Consider the following 19,532-nt stretch of genomic DNA (forward strand, 5'->3'; position numbering starts at 1 on the left):
CCTTTCTGCCTTTTATTGTTTTTTTTTTATTTGGTCACCTAGAACTGTGAACTTGCTATCACAAAAAACAATTTTCATGGAAAAAACACATTTGAGAACAGAATCGTAAAACGGTGACTGAAAAAGAAAGCAGCAGCATTTCAAAATCCAAAAATGCAGCATAATACTTTTCTACATGATATTAAAAATATTAACTTTTTGTGCCTGTGAATATATTTCTTGTTCACAAGTGTACGCTTCCAGTTCACTAAGTTTCACAATCTCTTCCTGCATTTGTGCAGATGAATGGGGTTGCCTTCTGTACCTTGAACTGATGGAGGTGTTTGAAGTCATTTTTGCCATACCCTGTAAATGGAAACTGATGTCTCAAAAGTGAAAAAATGTGAACAAAAAATAAAGTCACATTACTTAAACAGTATATCATTGTATTCTGCATAATCACGCTACTTGCTGTTTAATTTGAAGACCACTACTTTGCTAAGAAATTGCATAAATACTATAATTCCTCAGCAATTATAGCTGTAAAACAAAAAGATCTGTAGTTCGTCTTTTAAGACGAAACAAAAAGCCATAGAATTGTCTATTCCCATCTTACCGAAAAGGAAATTACCAAGGTTTAAAAATGTATTAATTTTAAGAATAAAAGAAGAGCAGAATGAAAGGGAAGAGAGTTGTAGAACTGGCTAACTGTCAAGTAAAAATAAAAACAGAAAAAAAGGAAAGAAAGTTGCAAATTAAGGGTTAAATCAATTTTACCTTTCTGACATGTAAGCTGAGATTAATGAAAATATGTCTCTTTATTACCATTCTTGGTCACATCTTCAAAAAAATTATCATTGGGATGAACAAGAAATATCAGAAATGTTAACAAGAGGCTTTTGGTTCATAATTATCTACTTTGTCCTCATTGGTTTCAGGGTATTGGTTTATGATCTTCATGAAAATGTCTTCAAAACTATGAAATTATCATCTAAACTGTGGTCTAGTTTTCCAATACGTTTGTACATATTGTTTCTCTGGAGAATCACATTTTTACCTTCCACCTTCGGGATATACTTCCTTCTTTTCCAAGTGCATTCTGAGTCCAAAGCTTTGTCGTCATTTCTCACTTCAAGGCCCCTTCTTCCAGGTAAGAGATTTTATTTAATTTTACGAAGAGGATGCAGTATTTATAGTATACAGATGTTTGTAAATAATAACCCAGAATACAGTGTACTGTGCACTATCATACATAACAGGAAAACTAACTGAAATGACCCAAATGTAAGACATTATATCATATTACAACATGCTGTGGTCTTTATTTAGACTTGACTCACCGATCACAACACGTGGAGTCAAATGGAGTGGCTGCAATGGAGAGAGAAATACTGTTGTTTTCAAGGTCAGAGTAGCTGATGAAATCTACCAGCTCTGCCTGGACAGGTAGGTTTTGAGGAGAAATTGGCATCTGATGAAAGAAGAGAAAGACAAGAAAAAAGTAGTTAAATTTCACACTGGCTGGAAGAATGTACATTTTAAACATTAAAAAGGTTGGTGGTTAACACAAAAAGACAACAATGTGCTTATGTAAACTCATCAATTCCCTCAGCTAGACTGGGAGGTAGAACAAGGCATACAAAAGTCTAGTATATTTTTTTAAGAAGATAGAATTTAAATCAAGTTATGTGTGAAATCACACAAAACAGTAGTTAAATCTCAATTACAAAACTTGTGTTCAGTTTAGATCACAATTTAAGAAATACACTGTTGCTCCATAGTATGAGGGAGAGCAACCAGACTGAGACTAATTCCTGAACTGGGAGCAATGTCTTGCTAACTCAAAAGAAAGGAAATGAATCTCTTAACCATGGAGCAAAGGAGTCAACATGCTGCTTTGATGCAGGTATTCAAAAGCCCTGAAAAGCATTGATCATATCAATCTACAAAATAAACAAAGACTGAAGACTCTTGTTAATCAGGTTATGGGACATTCAGAACATAAGTAGAAGATGATCCTTTATTAAGAGAATCATAGCTGACAGTGCAAACAGTTTGAAGAAACCACTTGATATGTATTCCCGTACATTTGGGAGATCTGTTCCTCTACTGTGGGGCAATTTTACATTTCTCAGGTATGTTTTGTTCTAAATGTCCATTTTCCATGGAGAAGCTTGCTGTTTTTAAGTATCACTAATAACAGGGTAACACTATAAATGGTAGGCTAGAACATAAGCATCTTGACTTCTCTAGAGCTAGATGTTGACAATTTAAGAATCTGTAAAAAACATGACTTTATTTCAGGAGACCCGTGACAAATATGCTGATGTCCATACATTTTAAAATTATTACCAGAAAGCCATTTATCATTATAACGCGCTGAAATAAACAGGGGTTCCAGTCACAGTAGCTAGGAGGATAAATGTTACTCAGTTTTCAGACCCTTGCACAACTTTCTACATTTTGTGCCTCTAAAGCATGACTCTTGTAAAAAGCAGTTACACTTCATGTGAACATGGCAAGGATATTTCCTAAGGATACTCTTTGTGGAGCTGCCACTTGGTGGAGTTGTTCGCTAGCTTTTGTGTTACTAAGGAACAAGTAATAGGTTTATTCCATGCTGAAAAGAGAAGAGAGGAAACAGCGTTTCGGCTGTGAAGCCTTCTTCAGGTGTGAGAGCCACACACTGACACGTTTTGTGTTACTACAGTATGTGATTAAAAAGAACCGTTAATGAAAGAACTAAAATCATTTAATAAAGGAAAACTCATTTCCAATTGAAATGGTATTGCTCTTCTAAAATCCATCCATCCATTCAGCCATTTTCTAACTGCTTCAACCACTTAAGGGTTGCCGGGGAAGCTGGAGCCTTTCCCGGCGAGTAGTTGTCCATGTGTCTGTGTGGCGGTGGTCAGCACTGCTGCTTTGCAGTGCTGGGTCCCTGAGGGCAGTCCTGGACCTGGGGTGCTGTCTATGTAGAGTTCTCCCTGAGTTCACATGGTCTTCCCCCAGGTGCTCCGGTTTCCTGTCACAGTCCAAAAACATACTGGTAGGTTAATTGCCTTCTGGGAAAACTGGCCCTGGTATGAGTGTGTGTGTGTGCCCTGCGACGGACTGGTGTCCTGTCCAGGATGTACCTTGCTTTGTACATGTTACTTGCTGGGATAGGCTCTGGCTCCCCCACAACCCTAAATTAGGTGAAGCGGTTAGAAATTGGGTGGAAACATACGTTTTTGATTAATTAAATATTCTGCTACTAAATAAAGGCTGGCCTGGTCCTTGAGGGCTGAAGGGTATTCTAATTCTTGGTCCGAATGATCCCTAAATTATTTCATTAATCAAAACATGGGTGTGATTCATCAAAGTGTTCCAGGACTTTACAAACCGATTATTAAATGGATATCCACAAAACCCACTGGACTGGAGTTCTTCAGAACGATGTCTGAAAACTTCTCCTTGCTGCTTTTCTGCTCCTTTTTTATCATTAAAACACTTCAAAATTTGAAAATTAGCAAGGACCTACATCTCTCCTGAAGAAATTAACCTTGCTTCTACAACAACCAGATCGTTCATCCACAGTTATTGCTTTTATTAACGTTTAGAACAACTGTGATTGCTGTGGGCAACAAAAATACCAAAACCAAACATGACTTTATAAAATGGTGTGTCTTAAATATATTATCATTAACTAATGTTGTTTTTGTGTGTGTGTGCATAAAGAAATAAATCTGTGACACGCTGAAAACAAGAAAAGTGATTGTTTTTGCTTCTACTGAGAAGTAACTGTTTATTATATAACTGCTTATAGGATACCTGTAAATTCAGCTAAGGCTTTCTCTATTATTACAATTCATTTAAAAAATCTGAAACGGCAATTTCGTCGTCTGTCTCCACCATTTTAAAACCAGGTTTGCTCTTGCGACATGGTCACGTTTTCAGCAGCTCACATATCACTTTTCCGGCTTAAGCGAAAATGCTACGCAAATGTAGTATTTGGTTCGTTCGTGGACTACCAAAGAAACCCCTTTGGTTGAAAATCGGGTATTTTTAATTTTCGATGATGACCAGTCCCCACCACATTTTGTCTCCTGTGTCAATGGCGACTTCCATTGCGGCTTCAGCGCCCTCAAGCTTGATAGGTTAAAATCGCCCCATATGATGAGAGTGAATAACGCTGCGGGAATGTTTGATCTTCCTTGGTGGTCCAAGGTGCTGAAAGAACTCGGGGTTGGTGTTTAGCAGCCAAACGTTAGGTTTTTGTTCAAAAATCGAGGTATTAATGCACATGCATGTATGCCCCTAATTACATACCCTTGATAAACATTACTTGCACTCGAATGCAATGAGAAAAACCGACTTGCTGAATGTAATATATCAAAGGGAAAAGTTGAGTTTCGGAATTTAAGTGCAAGCGAAAAGGGGAGAAAAAAAATGAAACCCCATTTTAAACCGTAGATTGCAGGTAAGTATAGCTTGCGTCGAGCTAAGGGTTTTTTTTAAGAGGTGAGCTGGGGTTGAGGCGGCGGCTAGTGCCGGGCCAGACCACCCACAAACTGAACCAGTGCGGTGGGGAACTAGCCCAGATGGGAGTGAGAGAAGTACGGAGTCGGAGAAAGAGAGGCGGACGCCATTGTAGCCGCGAACTGCCCTTCTGGATTTCAATCAGCTGATTTGAGAAAAGCAAAGGATCTGGCAATGAGGGAAAATAAAGTTCCTCTCCTGATACCACGAAAACACGCGGCGTGAGGGTTGTTTGCATCGGAAAAGATGCGAGTTCGCTACAGCCAGACTGAAACGGTGAGAAAAAAAAACTTTTCAGGGGGGATTCGAGGAGGCTGTTTATTGTGTAGAGCAGACAAAGGCATAGCTGCAGGACCTTCTCGTGGCTAAAAATCTATTGCAGAAAAGATTTTTGCAGCCGATTCGAAGACATCGTGTCTGTGTGAGGTTAATAATGGGTGAATTTTGGTCTTCGATTGGAACTAAGCTCTGTATGAACAGTATGAGCAAGTTTTTTCTGTTGCTTAGATATTTTTACTTTTTGAACGTCTTTCGGTGAGAACGTTTATTAAACAAAAACGAAAACCGTTCATAAATTAAACTTGGGCACTGAAGTCGTTTTCATTTATTCACGGAACAGAACGGAGACGATACAGAAGCGTGCATTCTGGTGATTACATTTACAGCTGTGATTACAGTGATTTTACCTATTACTAAGTACAAATGCATACGATTTAGAGGCAAAGGCAATCTTCTGCCAGGCTCTGTCGGTTTTAAAAAAGACTGGCTCGCTCTATTATCGTTCGGTTTGGTTAGAGAGGAAGCGAGTGGCTAGACTTGAGGAAATCCCCAGGCCATTCGAGGAATGAAGCAGATGTTTTCAGGGAGTCTTGTGAGTAAAAATAAACATAACTCCAAATATATAAGTGGGAGATAATTCTGAGAAAGACATTAGAGCGGATATTCCATCCACTGACCTATTTTAACGTTCCCATTTTCCCAAAACGTCTAATGATTACTCACTGTTTCCTTGTGTTGAGGATATAAGAAATCATTTTGCATTTTTCGTAAAATGAGCCGAAGCATCAGGAGCAGTTGCAGTTTCTACTGGTGCCTTGATTTTGTAAAGTGCACCCAGTATATTTTTGAGGGGCGTATAAAGAGCTCTTATGTACAAAATCGCCCAGTCGGTGATGTTTATGTTGTTCTTTTCATCATATAAGACAGAATGGTTCGTAATTCTTCTTTGTTGTCGAGTAAATCGGTTTTGTTGATCTGCTTTAGCTCTTAGAAATCACAAATTAAACTACTTCTTCATAAATTCGCTTATTTTCCCTGTATTATCAAAATAATTATTTCAATTTAGAAACACGAAACACGTTGACGCTGATAATTCTATAAATCTTCAAATGTTATTGTAAACTTGAAATGTTATTGCAATAGCGTAATCCCTTGAGGTTGCCGGATTAGGAGACGCTATGTTTTAAAGACTATTTTGCAGTCCAGAGAAGTTCGATGTGCTCCAGTTTTAATGTTGATGAAAATAGCATAACCTACTATCACTCTAGGAGACGTGGAATTTTACTCGTATTACAATGTCATAATTTTGGCAAACCAAATAACTACAACAGTTGTGTATGGTGGATGTGGTGTTTTGCGATTTCTGCTGTAGTGGAACCGGGCACAGAGAGATAAAATAAGATCTTCTCAGATAGTGCACAAATATGAAGTTAACCATTGCCGCACTGATTTTAGTCATTTCTTCTTTTAAGCAGTATGGGGTATACAGAAACATACTCTTGATACTTTCAATACTAGCGAGGTTACAGTTTCTACTAACATTAGTAAGTCTAAATTCATAAAAAACACTGAATAAGGTGTGCTCCTTGCAGTGCATCAAGGACAACAGTACGTGATGTGTGTTATGGCTCTGAAGTTCCTTCGGCCCAGTCAGATCCCCTTCTGCCTTTGGGATGTAGCCTATTATTACTGTCCTAATCAATGCTTGGGACGCAGTAATATGCAACTGCTGCATTCAAACAAAGATAAATAATACCGTTTACTGCAAAACGCTCGACTTTTAGTGCTTGCGAGAGAAATGAGAGACTAAAGTCCTCGGTTGCCAACAAAAAGAAAAAGTAGCGGCTGGCTTTTGTGTTGTTGTTTTTTTTATTATTGACCGGATTCTATGGGTTACTTACAAAATAAGTTATTTTAGGGTTATTGTCTTGATAAACCACTTTCATTTATGCGATTAAATTAGACGTGTTAGCAAGTTATTTGTTCTAACGTGTTAAACAAGGTGTGCATGAAGTGTAACGAATGTGTTGTGGACAAATTGCAGGGCCTGTTTACTGTTTACCAGTCACGCTGCTGGTATTTTTTTGCCATTGTTGTAGTTCTATTAACATTTTGCAGGTCTCATTTGGACTCCCGTTTCCTGAAATATATGAGGCCCTTCAGTGTAAATACAGAACACAACTGAGTTAAACAACCATTAATCTCTGTCACACCTGGGGTTGGTCTCGCATCATGTCGGCCTAAGGTTTTGAATATTCTTCCGGCAGTTACTAAGGATGTCTCCCCCTGCACGGTGTGCCAGTCTCCCACAATGAACAGCAGCAGCAATGGGGCGCACCCACAGAATGTCTCGGCTTTGGAGGGTGGCGGGGCCATGGTCGCAGAGTCCTTCCTCATCATCGCCATCACCCTGCTCGTGTTCCTGGGAAACCTACTGATTGTGGTGACGCTGTACAAGAAGCCCTACCTGCTGACGCCCAGCAACAAGTTCGTCTTCATCCTGACGTTGTCCAACTTGCTTCTGTCCCTGGTGGTGCTGCCCTTCGTCATTGCGACCTCGGTGCTGCGCGAGTGGATCTTCGGCGTGGTGTGGTGCAATTTCAGTGCCCTGCTCTACCTTATCATCAGCTCTGCCAGCATGCTCACACTGGGGGTCATTGCAATTGATAGGTGAGGCTACTGCTACTCTGATAGTCCAGTGTCCTTCAGTTGTCAATGTTGTGCCCTACCTCTCTAAACAGTCCACATTTAGTAATGCACAACACAGACAATGATGGATGGTAAGGTGGCATTGCCATCTTCTGTTTAAAAATAATAATTGCTTACACTTATATAGCGCTTTTCTGGACACTCCACTCAAAGCGCTTGACAGGTAATGGGGACTCCCCTCCACCTGGAGCCATAGTGTGCCAGAACGCTCACCACTCACCAGCTATGTGGAGGAGAACAGAGTAATGAAGCCACTTAATAGATGGGGATTATTAGGAGGCCATGATTGGTAAGGGCCATTGGGGAAATTTGGCCAGGACGCCGGGGTTACACCCCTACTCTTTTCGAGAAACGCCCTGGGATTTTTAATGACCACAGAGAGTCAGGACTTCGGTGTAACGTCTCATCCGGAGGATGGCGCCTTTTTACAGTATAGTGTCCCCATCACTTTACTGGGAAATTAGGACCCACATAGACCGCAAGGCGAGCGCCCCCTGCTGGCCCCACTAACACCTCTTCCAGCAGCAACCTTAGTTTTTCCCAGAAAATGTCTCACATCCAGGTACTGACCAGGCTCCAACCTGCTTAGCTTCAGTGGGAGCCAGTTGTGAGTTGCAGGGTGATATGGCTGCTAGCATATTTATTCTGTTCCTCCTAATTGTTTCACTTTCTTTGTAGTAAGTCCATTAACAGTATGTGTGCAACTTCGTTAGGATAACAGTTTTACGCTACGGTGTAGCTAGGAAGTGCATTATCAATACAAATACACAAGTCATCTCTTCCCTGAAAGGCATGTGGTCTGATGAGCCAGCTGTGTGATGCAACAAACCATAATACAGAAAAGTGCTGCAGAGACCAGAACTGTCTGTACAAACTGTCATCTTTTTTATTTCCAGCTACCAATTGTATCATCTCGGTTCGCCGCATTCTCATTAAAACTTCTTTTTAGTCAGGTTGTGATCTCCTTAGGGGGAGGAAAAGCAAAGTCATAACGATTTATCTTGTCACAAAGTACTTCTCTCCACACTCTCTTGGCAGAAAGAGCGGGCAACTCATTAGAACACGCTGCCAGTTCATGCTAAGCAACTAAAATATCTCATCTTAAAATTGGGCCTAAAAGAACGACAACACGAATACACTACACTTTCCAGCCCTGAAAATGTTGTGAGTTGTACACAAAGGGGGGTCACAACCAAATGAGAATTTGTATCAAATTCAATTTTTTAGCAGTTTGGAATTCTAAAGAAGACCTGCATTGTTTTCCAGACAGGCGTCTGTCTGCACTGGATTTACGTCACAGGGATGAAATACCAGACATTCCAGGGCATCCCACAGCGTGTTTTTTTCACGAGTAGCTGGTTAATCGTGTGACTAGTGGATAATTGATTAAATTACGTACTTAAGGGTCTAATTATGTCACAGGTATGCAATGGAATTGATTAGAAGGTCTCTGGGTTGTTTTGTTTACCGGTTCTTTTGCAGCTCATCCTCTGAAGTGTGGTTGATTTGTGCCTGTTTGTGGTCCCGCAGATATTATGCAGTACTCTACCCCATGATTTATCCAATGAAGATCACCGGCAACCGCGCGGTGTTGGCCATCGCCTACGTATGGCTGCATTCCCTGGTGGGCTGCATGCCCCCACTCTTCGGCTGGTCCACCTTTGAGTTTGACCAATACAAGTGGATGTGCACCGCCGCTTGGTATAAGGAGGTGAGCTACACCGCCTTCTGGATCTCCTGGTGCAGCCTTCTTCCCTTCGCGGCCATGGTGATCTGCTACGGATTCATCTTCAGGGTGGCGCGGATCAAAGCCCGGAAGATCCACTGCGGGACAGTGGTCGTGGTCCAAGAAGAGTCTTCCTCTCAGAAGAATGGCCGGAAGAACTCCAACACCTCTACCTCTTCGAGCAGCAGCCGTAGAAGCAGCGGGCTGGTGTATTCGGGCAACCAGTGCAAGGCCTTTATCACCATCCTCCTGGTGCTCGGGGCCTTCATGGTGACGTGGGGCCCCTATGTGGCTGTGATCAGCAGCGAAGCTCTCTGGGGGAAGGGCAGTGTGTCCCCCCGCCTGGAGACTCTGGCGACCTGGCTGTCCTTCTGCAGTGCCGTCTGCTACCCTCTGATTTACGGGCTGTGGAACAAGACGGTCCGCAAGGAGCTGCTAGGGCTGTGCTTCGGCGACCGCTACTACAGGGAGTCGTTTGTTGTTCGGCAAAGGACCTCCCGCCTTTTCAGCATCTCCACTCGAATCACGGGTAAACATCCGAAGTCTGTCCGTCTGAGTTACGTCAGGGTGGGAGGGACTGGATGGTTTCTCAGGTACAGAGGCTTTGATTAAGTGTTAGTGATGGATAAACTCCAGGGTTGCTATAGAAACTGGGGGAAATTGTCAATTCATGTTGACTTTGTTGTGGCGAAAGGTTTCAAGTAACAGTTTATTTAACAGTTTTCATAATTTCAAATACATTTTTAAACGAGCCCGAGTGACCACTCAGTTTTTCAGTTCCAACTGTGATTCTCTAACCACCAGCCTTTTCACTAACAAGCATAGGAATTGTGGAGATTCAGAGAATTATTCCATTGAAAAACGTTTCTATACTGCAGCCTCACAGCCTTTAGGCCCTGAGTCAAGTTATGAACTGGGGTGCCTTCTGTACGGAGTTTGTTCTTTTTCCAGGATTTCTAATCCAGGTTCTGCTTTGCACCCTGTTTCCAGGATAGGATCTGGGATTCAAGGGCTGAAGTTGAGAATAAGTGGGATTCTGATAATGAATAACTGAATGAAACAAAATGGGATTAGGTGGTGTCGGCATTTCAGTAAAAAACAGAAATGGTAAAAAATTATATGATTTTCAAGTTAAAGAATCAGTATGTGTGATTCTCATATCACTGTTGTTAAAATCACTGTATCTTTCGATTAATGCTTTTTTTTAATAGTCAGTGGAAAAAATAGCACATTTTGCATGTTAAATATGAACATTTTTGTACTTAGTGGTACTGCAGAAGACTGGTAGAGATGCTGTTCCCACTACCTTTTCCACTGATTGAGCACATTGGTTGAAGTCTGGAAGGCTGTGCTCAGCACTTGCCTCTGTTGTGTTTTACAGACTTGGGGATGTCTCCACACCTGACAGCCATGCTGGTAGGAGGAGGGCACTTACTGGGACAGAGCAGCAGCACTGGAGACACTGGCTTCAGCTTCTCCCAAGACTCAGGTGGGCAGTGCAGATGGGTCCTCTGTGCACCTGTCAGTAGTGACTTCAACTTGCTTGAGGGGGAACTGAAATCTGTCAGCAATATGTGGGTGTGAAAGCTATTGTATTAGAGTTCACAGAGTAACAGAAATTGAGCTATTTGCTGGTGCTGTAGAGTATGAATGAGTCTGATGCTGTTTTAACATTTTTTAGGACATTCACAGACACTTATTGCTATTTGAAAATTTTTTATTTTTCTTGCTGTCGAATGTGGTTGCTGACAAACATGAAATATTTTGCAGAATTGATTCTCATGTAGTTTTTGTTTTTAGATTACAGGATATTATCAGGTAGTTGAGCTAAACATCCCCTGAGACTGATGGGAATTACATTGTCCCTCTTGTCAGGATGGGATGGTATGACTGCAGCTTTGTGAAAGTACTGTATGGTTGCCATGTTGTCGAGAGTTTGTGAGCTTTGTGACTTGAAGCAGCCCTCCCTGCTCACTAGACTCTGTAATGGCTAATGTAATAAGATGTACAAGCAAATAAGAACACATTGTGCAGCAAACTTTTTACAACAGAAATGTTCCAATGTGGTCTGCAGAGTTAACAAGTAAGTTGTTTTTGTCAGCAAAACCGTCTCGAAGTTGAGAGCAATATTTCTATTTGATTAAAAGAGATGATTTCACAAGCCTGTTCGTTCTGCATCGAAGAACATGGCGCTGTGCATGCCTGGAAACTTCAGCTATTTTGTGAAGTAAATTGGAGTGTTTACATGTTACTATGTACATTTTACTTTCATTGGGGTTTGAAATGCAGTCATCATTGCCGATTCTTCAGAACCGCAAAATAAAAATAGCGTTGCAGTTCCCCTTTAAATTCAATTGAGAACATTTTCGGAAATACAGATTCAATTATTTAAATAATTAAATATTATTTAACCAGGAAACGGGGTGGCGGGGAGCCTACATCTAATGGAAGGTGCCTACAACTTCACATCTTTCTAGTTTGTTTGAAGGAGCTGTCTGGGTTACCTTTCTCAGCTCCATTAAAGTGTTTTGAATGCGTGAGTGCGTGAAGCGTATCTCTACATCATGTTTCCTGATCCAGGCTAAAGAGGTTGTTTGTTTCAGGTACAGATGTCATGCTGCTGGATGACTTTACTTCAGACAGCACTCATGTTTCTCATCACGGGGAGATTTCAAACAAGAGGAGAAGCTCTGTCACCTTTGAAGACCAAGTGGAGCAACATTCCAATAAAGGTAACTATTCATCATAGGATAAACCTAAGGAGACACCATCGCCAGTCTAACAGGCATGCCTATATGAAAATTCAAATTCATTTTATATGATAGCAGGATTCACTTGCAGTGTTTAATGATAAAGCCTGCCTGCTGAGAGAGAATAGCAATAAACTAATGTATATTTTAATCAGTCATTCAATCATTCATTGTTCATGATTGACTATATTTTGACGATCTGTTCAGTGATACTAGTCATCCACAAATATAGAAGAATGAAAACTACCACCTTTGTCCTCAGTATCTCTATAACTCATTTGTTCTTCCTTTAATTGTGAATTAGAGTTTAAAATGGAGAACTGAATAGGAAATTACTCGGACGTTTCAGTGATGTAGCTCTCTGATTGTTTATTGCCTGCAGTTATTCTTTTGGTTTGGAAATACAATAGTAGCATTTCCAAAACATGCTTTGAATATGGGGATCTTGATTTTTTTTTTCCAGAAAATTCCAGTTCTTCCTTAGTCCAAGTCAAGGCAGAGATCCATAAGTCTCTGGACAGTTACGCCTCCTGCCTGGCCAAAGCCATTGAGACAGACGTCAAGCTGCTGCTGTTTGGGGAGGAAGCTCTTCCCCAGAGTGCGTCCGCTGTGTGGACTGCGCCGGGCATTGTGGGAGGGGTACAGAGAGGACCCAGATATCTGAACGAGCAGAGACTGCGGCTGGAGAGCATTGACGAAGGAATCGGAAACGATGGCAACGAGGTGGACGAAGAGGAAATTGAAGAAATTTGTGCCTGATTATACACACATCAATCTTTTTTTTTTGTTGTTGTTGGCAATTCTTATTTTCCTCTGGGGAAGCAACCACGTTTATTGGAAGCATTCTTTTGAAGAAAGGTACATGTTCTTTCCAGCTTCTATCAAAAGAACCTTTCAGTACTTTTTTTTCCAAACTCACCACTAGTACATGTTTATGGTACTACTGTTTTCTGCCACAGCATAGTTCAGTTGACATTACTAGATAAAGAAATTGTAGCAATGAAAGATATTAAACCAAATTACTGTTTATTTTTGAATTTCAAAATGCCAAATTCTATACACCCATTTTAGAATCACCAGTTGTACAAGACAAAACTTACAGTAACGACTCCTAAACCTATGACTGTTGAACTGGCAGCAGATGATCCATGGGGCTTAATGTGTGCTCTGAGCTTACAGAGCTCTTAAGGAGTCTCTTCTCAATTTGAAAGGACAAATCTGATCTCCAGTTCTATTGGTAGCAATTCTCTCATTTTACTGAATTAGAAATCATACATTGAGATTTTTTTCTCTGTGATATTTTTATTTAAAAGCACTGAAACGTATAAAACAATGTCACGTTAAAAAAAAATGTATTAGAAAACATTTAAGAAAAATAAAAAACTGAAATATGCCGTTTGCATAAGTATTCAGTCCCCACGCTTTAATATTTTGTAGAGCCACCTTTTGCAGCTATAACAGGTTAAGTCTTTTGGGGGTAAGTATGTACCAGCTTTGCACACTGTTCAGGAGTGATTTTCGGCCCTTTCTTCCAGGCAGATTTGCTCCAGGTTGTTTGAGTTAGTTGGATGACGCTTGTGCACCGCAATTTTCAAATAGTGCCACAGATTCTCAATTGGGTTGAGATCAGGGCTTTGACTGGGCCACTGTAGGACATTCACCTTTCTGTTCTTGAGCCACTCCAGTGTTACTTTGGCCTTGTGTTGGGGATCACTGTCCTGCTGAAAGATAAAATTTCTCCCAAGCATTGTTTTCTTTAGCAGACTGAAACAGGTTCTCTTGCAGTATTTCCCTGCATTTTGCACCATCCATTCTTCCTTACGTTTTAACAAGATGCCCAGCCTGCTGATGAAAAGCAGCCCTACAGCATGATGCTAATATTTTCTAACAAAATTAATGTCACATTAAAATAATTAATTTTGAGCTTCAGAGCCTAGAAATAAAAATATCACAGAGAACTAAATTTCAATGTAGGATTTGTAATTCAGTAAGATAAGATCTCGTTATTGGCCATATACAATTTCTTGCATTAGGAATTAGTCTTTTCGCATACCCTAGCTTGCTCTCCATGAGACACACAGGCACACAGATAGGGAGAGAGAAGCTTGGGGTCAGGGCGCAGGGTCAGCCATTTATACGGCGCCCCTGGAGCAGCTGGGGTTAAGGGCCTTGCTCAGGGGCCCAACGGAGTAGGATTCCTCCACTGGCCACAGGATTTGAACCGGCAACCTTCCAGCCACAGGTGCAGATCCTTAGCCACAGAGCCACTGCTCCACCCCCAATTGACCAATGAGAGAATTGGTCAAGGGTCTAAATACGTTTGCAAGGCACTGTATATCTCTCTGTTGTTTGAAAATTGATCTGCATTGTAAATGCTGTTAACCTGGAGTTTTTGGCCATGCTTCTGCAACAGACATTAGAGAGGATATGTGCCTGCTATAGTACAAGAGACATGACCGTTTCTAAACCATGGGCCACTAACATACATAGTAAGCAATCGAATGTAACACGCATATGTATAAAAATGAAATTTCATTTTTTTTCTACTACAAATGTGTGTAACTCACCTGTTTTTAGTGTGATGGCTGAGACTGCTTTTTCTGTGCGAGTCTGCTGGTACTGAAGATGTTGCTGCTTCTTTACAAGACCATGGAGTCTCACAGTGCATAGTACCAATCAGCGATGCCGTTTTCAATGCATGTTTCCTTGAAACTTTCATAAAAGTACATCATCATAGTCCTTCAATCTCATTTCACAACAGTAATCGCCATACTCTAATGCAGGGTAGTTCAATAACATTAAATTTGCAGCTGTTTAATTCTCAGCATTACATTCTCTATCACATGTACATTTCACACTGATTATCTTGCTGAATAATGCAATGACACTATCAGCCTGTATCAATGCTCAGGCAAACACGTGTCTTTCTTGATTAGGGCCTCTACACCCTACTGTAATCCAACTGTAGCTAGAGCACTCATACTGTATCTTCTGTGAGTAAAAATATCTCCTTTGGTAATGCCATGCCCCGATGTCAAATAAAGCATAACCGCTCAAGCCATGAAAAAAAATAACCAGCTGGGATGTACTTATGCCCTTTGTCTCATTGGTCGACGTAGAGTAGAACTCGTAATCAGCTACAGAATTTTCCTGGACATTTGAATATCTTGGGCTGTTTTGTTGATTTGACCCGGCCTTGACAAGGGAAGTTTGCCACTATGTACTCCTTCACAGCTTCTCTTTTGAATGAGTCCCTCGGCACCTAACTGGCTTTCAGAAATGTCCATCTCCTGTCAGTGTCTTGTAAAAATTACGTGTTCATTTTAGGTACTTCAGGTTTGTCGCACCTTCACTGAAAAAAGGATTATATAATTAAAAACAGTGCTGCGTCTAAATTTTCATTTTTTGGTTGCAGAGACTTCAACCCTCAACACCATTGTACAGTAGTTGAAAATGAATGTTAAGATGCAACCAATGTTTTTGGGCAGAAATGACACATCACACAAACAACATTGAAAACATCGGTACACTGTATGCTTGGGTACCTTATCAATATAGAATTGCTAGTTACTTTTTGTTACCCATTTGTAGCTTGATGCTACAAATCATAGGACTACCTACATTTTTTGCATTCTCATCTTTGTGTAGACTCCTCTGGCCTGCCTACCTTTAAGCCATTTGTCTTTTAACAAGTGATTATACAGTTCAGCCTGCACTCAGGCAAGCATCTTTACCTACATAGTACTTTTATTAAGGTTCATGGTCTGTTTTTTAAAATACTCCCTGTGGACGACATTAAGCAATGGGCCAGATCCCCACCCAAGGACTAAAGTTTAGTTTGACATTTAAAGTTGGTTTTGACATTATGCTGTAAACAGTTTTGAGGATTACGTTTTTAAATTGTGCTTTCAAAAAGCATGACACTGCATCTTAATATTCACTAAAGGAAGCACTGTTTGATATTAGTGTTGTGTTGTTTAGAATAGGATTTTTCAAAATTGTGATTCCATAATTTTTTACTGATGTTTTTTTTTATATATATTGTTCTTGTATTAAAACAACAAAAAAAGAGCCTGCCTGTTTTTTGGATGAAGTACATATGAATTTCGGAGAATAATACTTTATGGCAATCATGAAAAAAATATGCAATGTGATTTCTCATTTTCAGTACATTTAATTATAGGCTCATTTGAAAATGTTCATCTACTGATTTCACCCTTTTTCACATAACATCCAAAACGACTCTGAATCCTCAACATTAATTCAGTTTAAAAATGACAGCAGATTGGAATGTCATTCAATGAGTTCAATATCACAACCTTTTCATTAGAAAGTCACTTGTCATTGTTCTGCTAAAAGTAGGATTTAAAAACGTTAGGTACTTTAATGATTTCTGTAAACTACAAACTGTTAAAAGGACCCCATTACAATTAATTAAACATCCACAGTAAGACTTTTTCTGCCAAAATTTTAATTTTAATAAATTGTAATGGTGTTTAACTAGAACGTAGTCCTCCTTTTAACCCTTTCGGATTGATTTTTGTTGGACAGGGCCTCATTAACTGTGAATGTAACTCTTTTTGTCTCCGTTAACCACAAAGTTTGAGACCCCAGTGGTGAGAGGCTACTGTAGAATGAATACTACTTAAAGCTGAACTCCAATGACTGAAATCAGAAAGCTGGTTTAAGAAGAAAGCACAGGAAAGATGCTAATATCTGAATTTGTATTTTTAACAGGCTGGCTGATCTATAAATAAATAATCACCAGGAAATATTTAAACAACAAAATTATGTACTTGAAAAGCATATTTATCCTTAATGTTTACATGCATAACATCAGGTATACAAAGTTTCTAAGTTATTTAATCTTAGCTATAATAATGAAACCCACTCCATAACACTGATCCAAGCTCAGATATTTACTCTTGAAAAATAATATTGCACTTTATATCCTTAAGCACCCGTCATCCAGATCTGTTTTTCCATTTTCACGTTTTTATTGCCACAGCTTGCATTCACACTTTTTCAAATGCAGTTTAACCACAAGGAAAATTATTAATAAAGTTATGGTTTAAAAAAAAGCTAAAAATTGCACTAATGTTCTGTAAGGAAAATATTCTACATTTTACTTGTACAAATCTCAGTCTTCAAGTGCTTTGTAGCAAAAAAAAAGACTACTCGTCTTCATTCTCATTCTCTTGACCAGAACCCTCTGAGCGATCACCTTCCAAACGGTCTGTGGGGAAAAAGAATCTGTTACCCGTGATCCAAGGATTATCATTGATGCCTCAGGAGATAGCACTTGTCATACTGCTTTATATTAGTTGACTATATTAGTGCTTTACCCCCAGGCCCTGATAAATGAACACTGCATAAACAGAACGAGTTTATTAGTTTGCAAAATATACAAAAACCAAATGAACATTTTTGGACATTTAAAAAAAAAGTTGTTTAGACTGAGTAAGTGTGCCAAGGGAATTAAGAGAGTTCTAAATACAGAACTGAATTTCTCATCCTTATCAGCGCAAAAGAGCACACAGCACCTTTTAAAAACCCTCCAAAAAAGATGTTTTACTGCAGGAAAATAAATCATACACATAACAGAAGTATAGTGGTATTTTGCTCTTTAGTATTAATCAGCTATAGTTAAATAAGGTTACTAAACCTTAAAAATCTAAGATATTTCCCTCATTTAAAGTTGTCACATTTGCCATTTGTGCTCTTGCCTAGAAAAGTCAGTTTCAACACAATTTATGCCCATTCCTTGCGGCAGTGTCACTGAACAACTCAGGGTTTCGAATTTAATGTAAGTGCATTCTGTACTGACAGGCTTGTGATCAAAGTCCGCTTGAGTTACACACTGTCTCAGGTGACCAACAATATCCCCCGGAAAAGCTTAGTGGGGTTTAATTTGGGGGAGACCATTGGCCAGCATCCTATGGGAAAAATCTTGTCCTAAAGACACAGCTGAAGAATCATCATGAAGTAGTATCTGTATCAATCAAAAGACAACACACTAAGTGTTCTGTATATCTAAACTGCTTTTTTTCCTAAACCATTTTCCCTCATCCACCCCAGCAATTGCAGGTTGAGTGCTACAATTGCAGATATTAATTAGTTCAAGATTGAGTAGTCAGCTACATAATTTCACTTGCACCACATCTGAAACCCATTAGAGAAATCTTGAGTTTTGGATTTCTTGTCAAAAGTCTTCAACAAGGACAGGAGGACCTTAAAACATGCTAAAACCTTTATATTTTACAGTTGAACGTATGCGTTTCCAGACCCCTTTTTCTGAAGGAAAGACTGTCTCTACTGAAAATGCACTAGGCCGTTCACTTTGAACTAAGTCACATGTGGTCCTACTTGTATGTTACCGAGACCACAAACAGTGCCACTACACATACTGAAAAGACCAACAATACACTTAATTCAGCAGAGTCCTAATTTCCTAGTTTCCTCTGCATGTTCAACATCTATAGCATCATAATGCACTAAGCATGAAGACAATTTCAAAATTGCAAATAGCCTCAACAAGAGTATATAATTACACATTAAGCTTGATAAGTGATGGGGAAATGTGAAATCTAAAAAAAACTCTAATCCTAACCCAGTTATTAAAATACATGGATAATTTAATGGTATTCTGTTAAAAGAATGTACATACTGTGTCTAGTTTGTTCTTGCTCATCTGTTTTTACAGACAAGTAGGGTGATGCCATAAAAAATCTTTAGAGCCAGTGCAGAGGATCCATGAAACTGAATAACATTTAAAACCACAGGAACTGCATTTACCTGCTCTTATATGATTCAGCGAAGCCAGCATTCGCAGCATAAAGGAGGCAGGCACTGTGATTGTGTTTCTTGTCTCCTCAAGCATCAGCTCATTGCGGGTAATAACCTAGGAGGCATTCAATAGGAACACAGTCACACAGAGTTTATGGACTAAACTGCAGTGCCACGCACAAGACATGAATCGGACATGATTATGGGTACAGGTCGACTTTACATACAGAAATATTTTGTTAATTAAGCCAGAATTATTTTTGTTCTAATCTACGATGAAGATTAGAATTATTATTAAGATTATTGTTCCAGATTGGGACAATAAACCATCTACATGTAGGCTAGACCAACAATGTCCTCTTGTGCATATTTATTCCAGAAAACAACATACAATTACAATTAAAACACTGCAGGAAAATGTATTTCTGTACACAAGAGATAATTTCAGTGAGCTGTACTAGCTGTGAACATATTACTCATCACTTTAACAGTTCCCCAAATGGGGTCAAAGATTTAGTAGTTTCCGGATGGCAGAAAAGACACTCCTGATTTTCATTAAACAGATGTTCAAGATGAGTAATGGGAGGCAGTTCTGAAAATTGCTTGGCGTGTTCCTAGTTACAATAGAGCCTTTCAGAGACAGGAAATATTTAACTGTCAGAGGGACACTGGCGCAAAACATTATGTTTTATAATTCAACATCTCAAAAAAACAGGAGGGACAGTGGGGCACCGGTCTCATGTCTCTTGGCCATGTTTTCAATTCCTGGGGTACTATCTGCA

At 39.7% G+C, this 19,532-nt stretch overlaps 2 protein-coding genes across 5 annotated transcripts in view; one reads left to right on the forward strand and one right to left on the reverse strand.

Annotated features, from left to right (window-relative positions):
- Positions 1–4,618: 4,618 nt before the first annotated feature.
- Positions 4,619–13,186, forward strand: gpr161b (G protein-coupled receptor 161b). The gene is made up of 6 exons (XM_088912436.1): positions 4,619–4,776; positions 7,047–7,449; positions 9,019–9,743; positions 10,596–10,703; positions 11,818–11,946; positions 12,428–13,186. Exons 2-6 carry the CDS (start codon positions 7,091–7,093, stop codon positions 12,721–12,723), a joined length of 1,617 nt encoding a protein of 538 aa, XP_088768562.1. The 5' UTR covers positions 4,619–4,776; positions 7,047–7,090; the 3' UTR covers positions 12,724–13,186.
- A 3,755-nt stretch (positions 13,187–16,941) lies between these two features.
- dcaf6 (ddb1 and cul4 associated factor 6) overlaps positions 16,942–19,532 on the reverse strand; it is a 47,347-nt gene continuing 44,756 nt past the window's right edge. For all 4 annotated transcript variants that reach the window (XM_088912440.1, XM_088912439.1, XM_088912438.1 and 1 more), the window contains 2 exons: positions 18,760–18,865; positions 16,942–17,200 (listed from right to left, as the gene is read on the reverse strand). In XM_088912440.1, coding sequence (XP_088768566.1) covers positions 17,139–17,200; positions 18,760–18,865 — 168 coding nt within the window. In that variant the 3' untranslated portion in view covers positions 16,942–17,138. The remainder of the gene's footprint in view (positions 17,201–18,759; positions 18,866–19,532) is intronic.

Source organism: Atractosteus spatula, chromosome 4 (assembly GCF_055471065.1).
Source record: "Atractosteus spatula isolate fAtrSpa1 chromosome 4, fAtrSpa1.hap1, whole genome shotgun sequence".
Lineage (NCBI taxonomy): Eukaryota > Metazoa > Chordata > Actinopteri > Semionotiformes > Lepisosteidae > Atractosteus > Atractosteus spatula.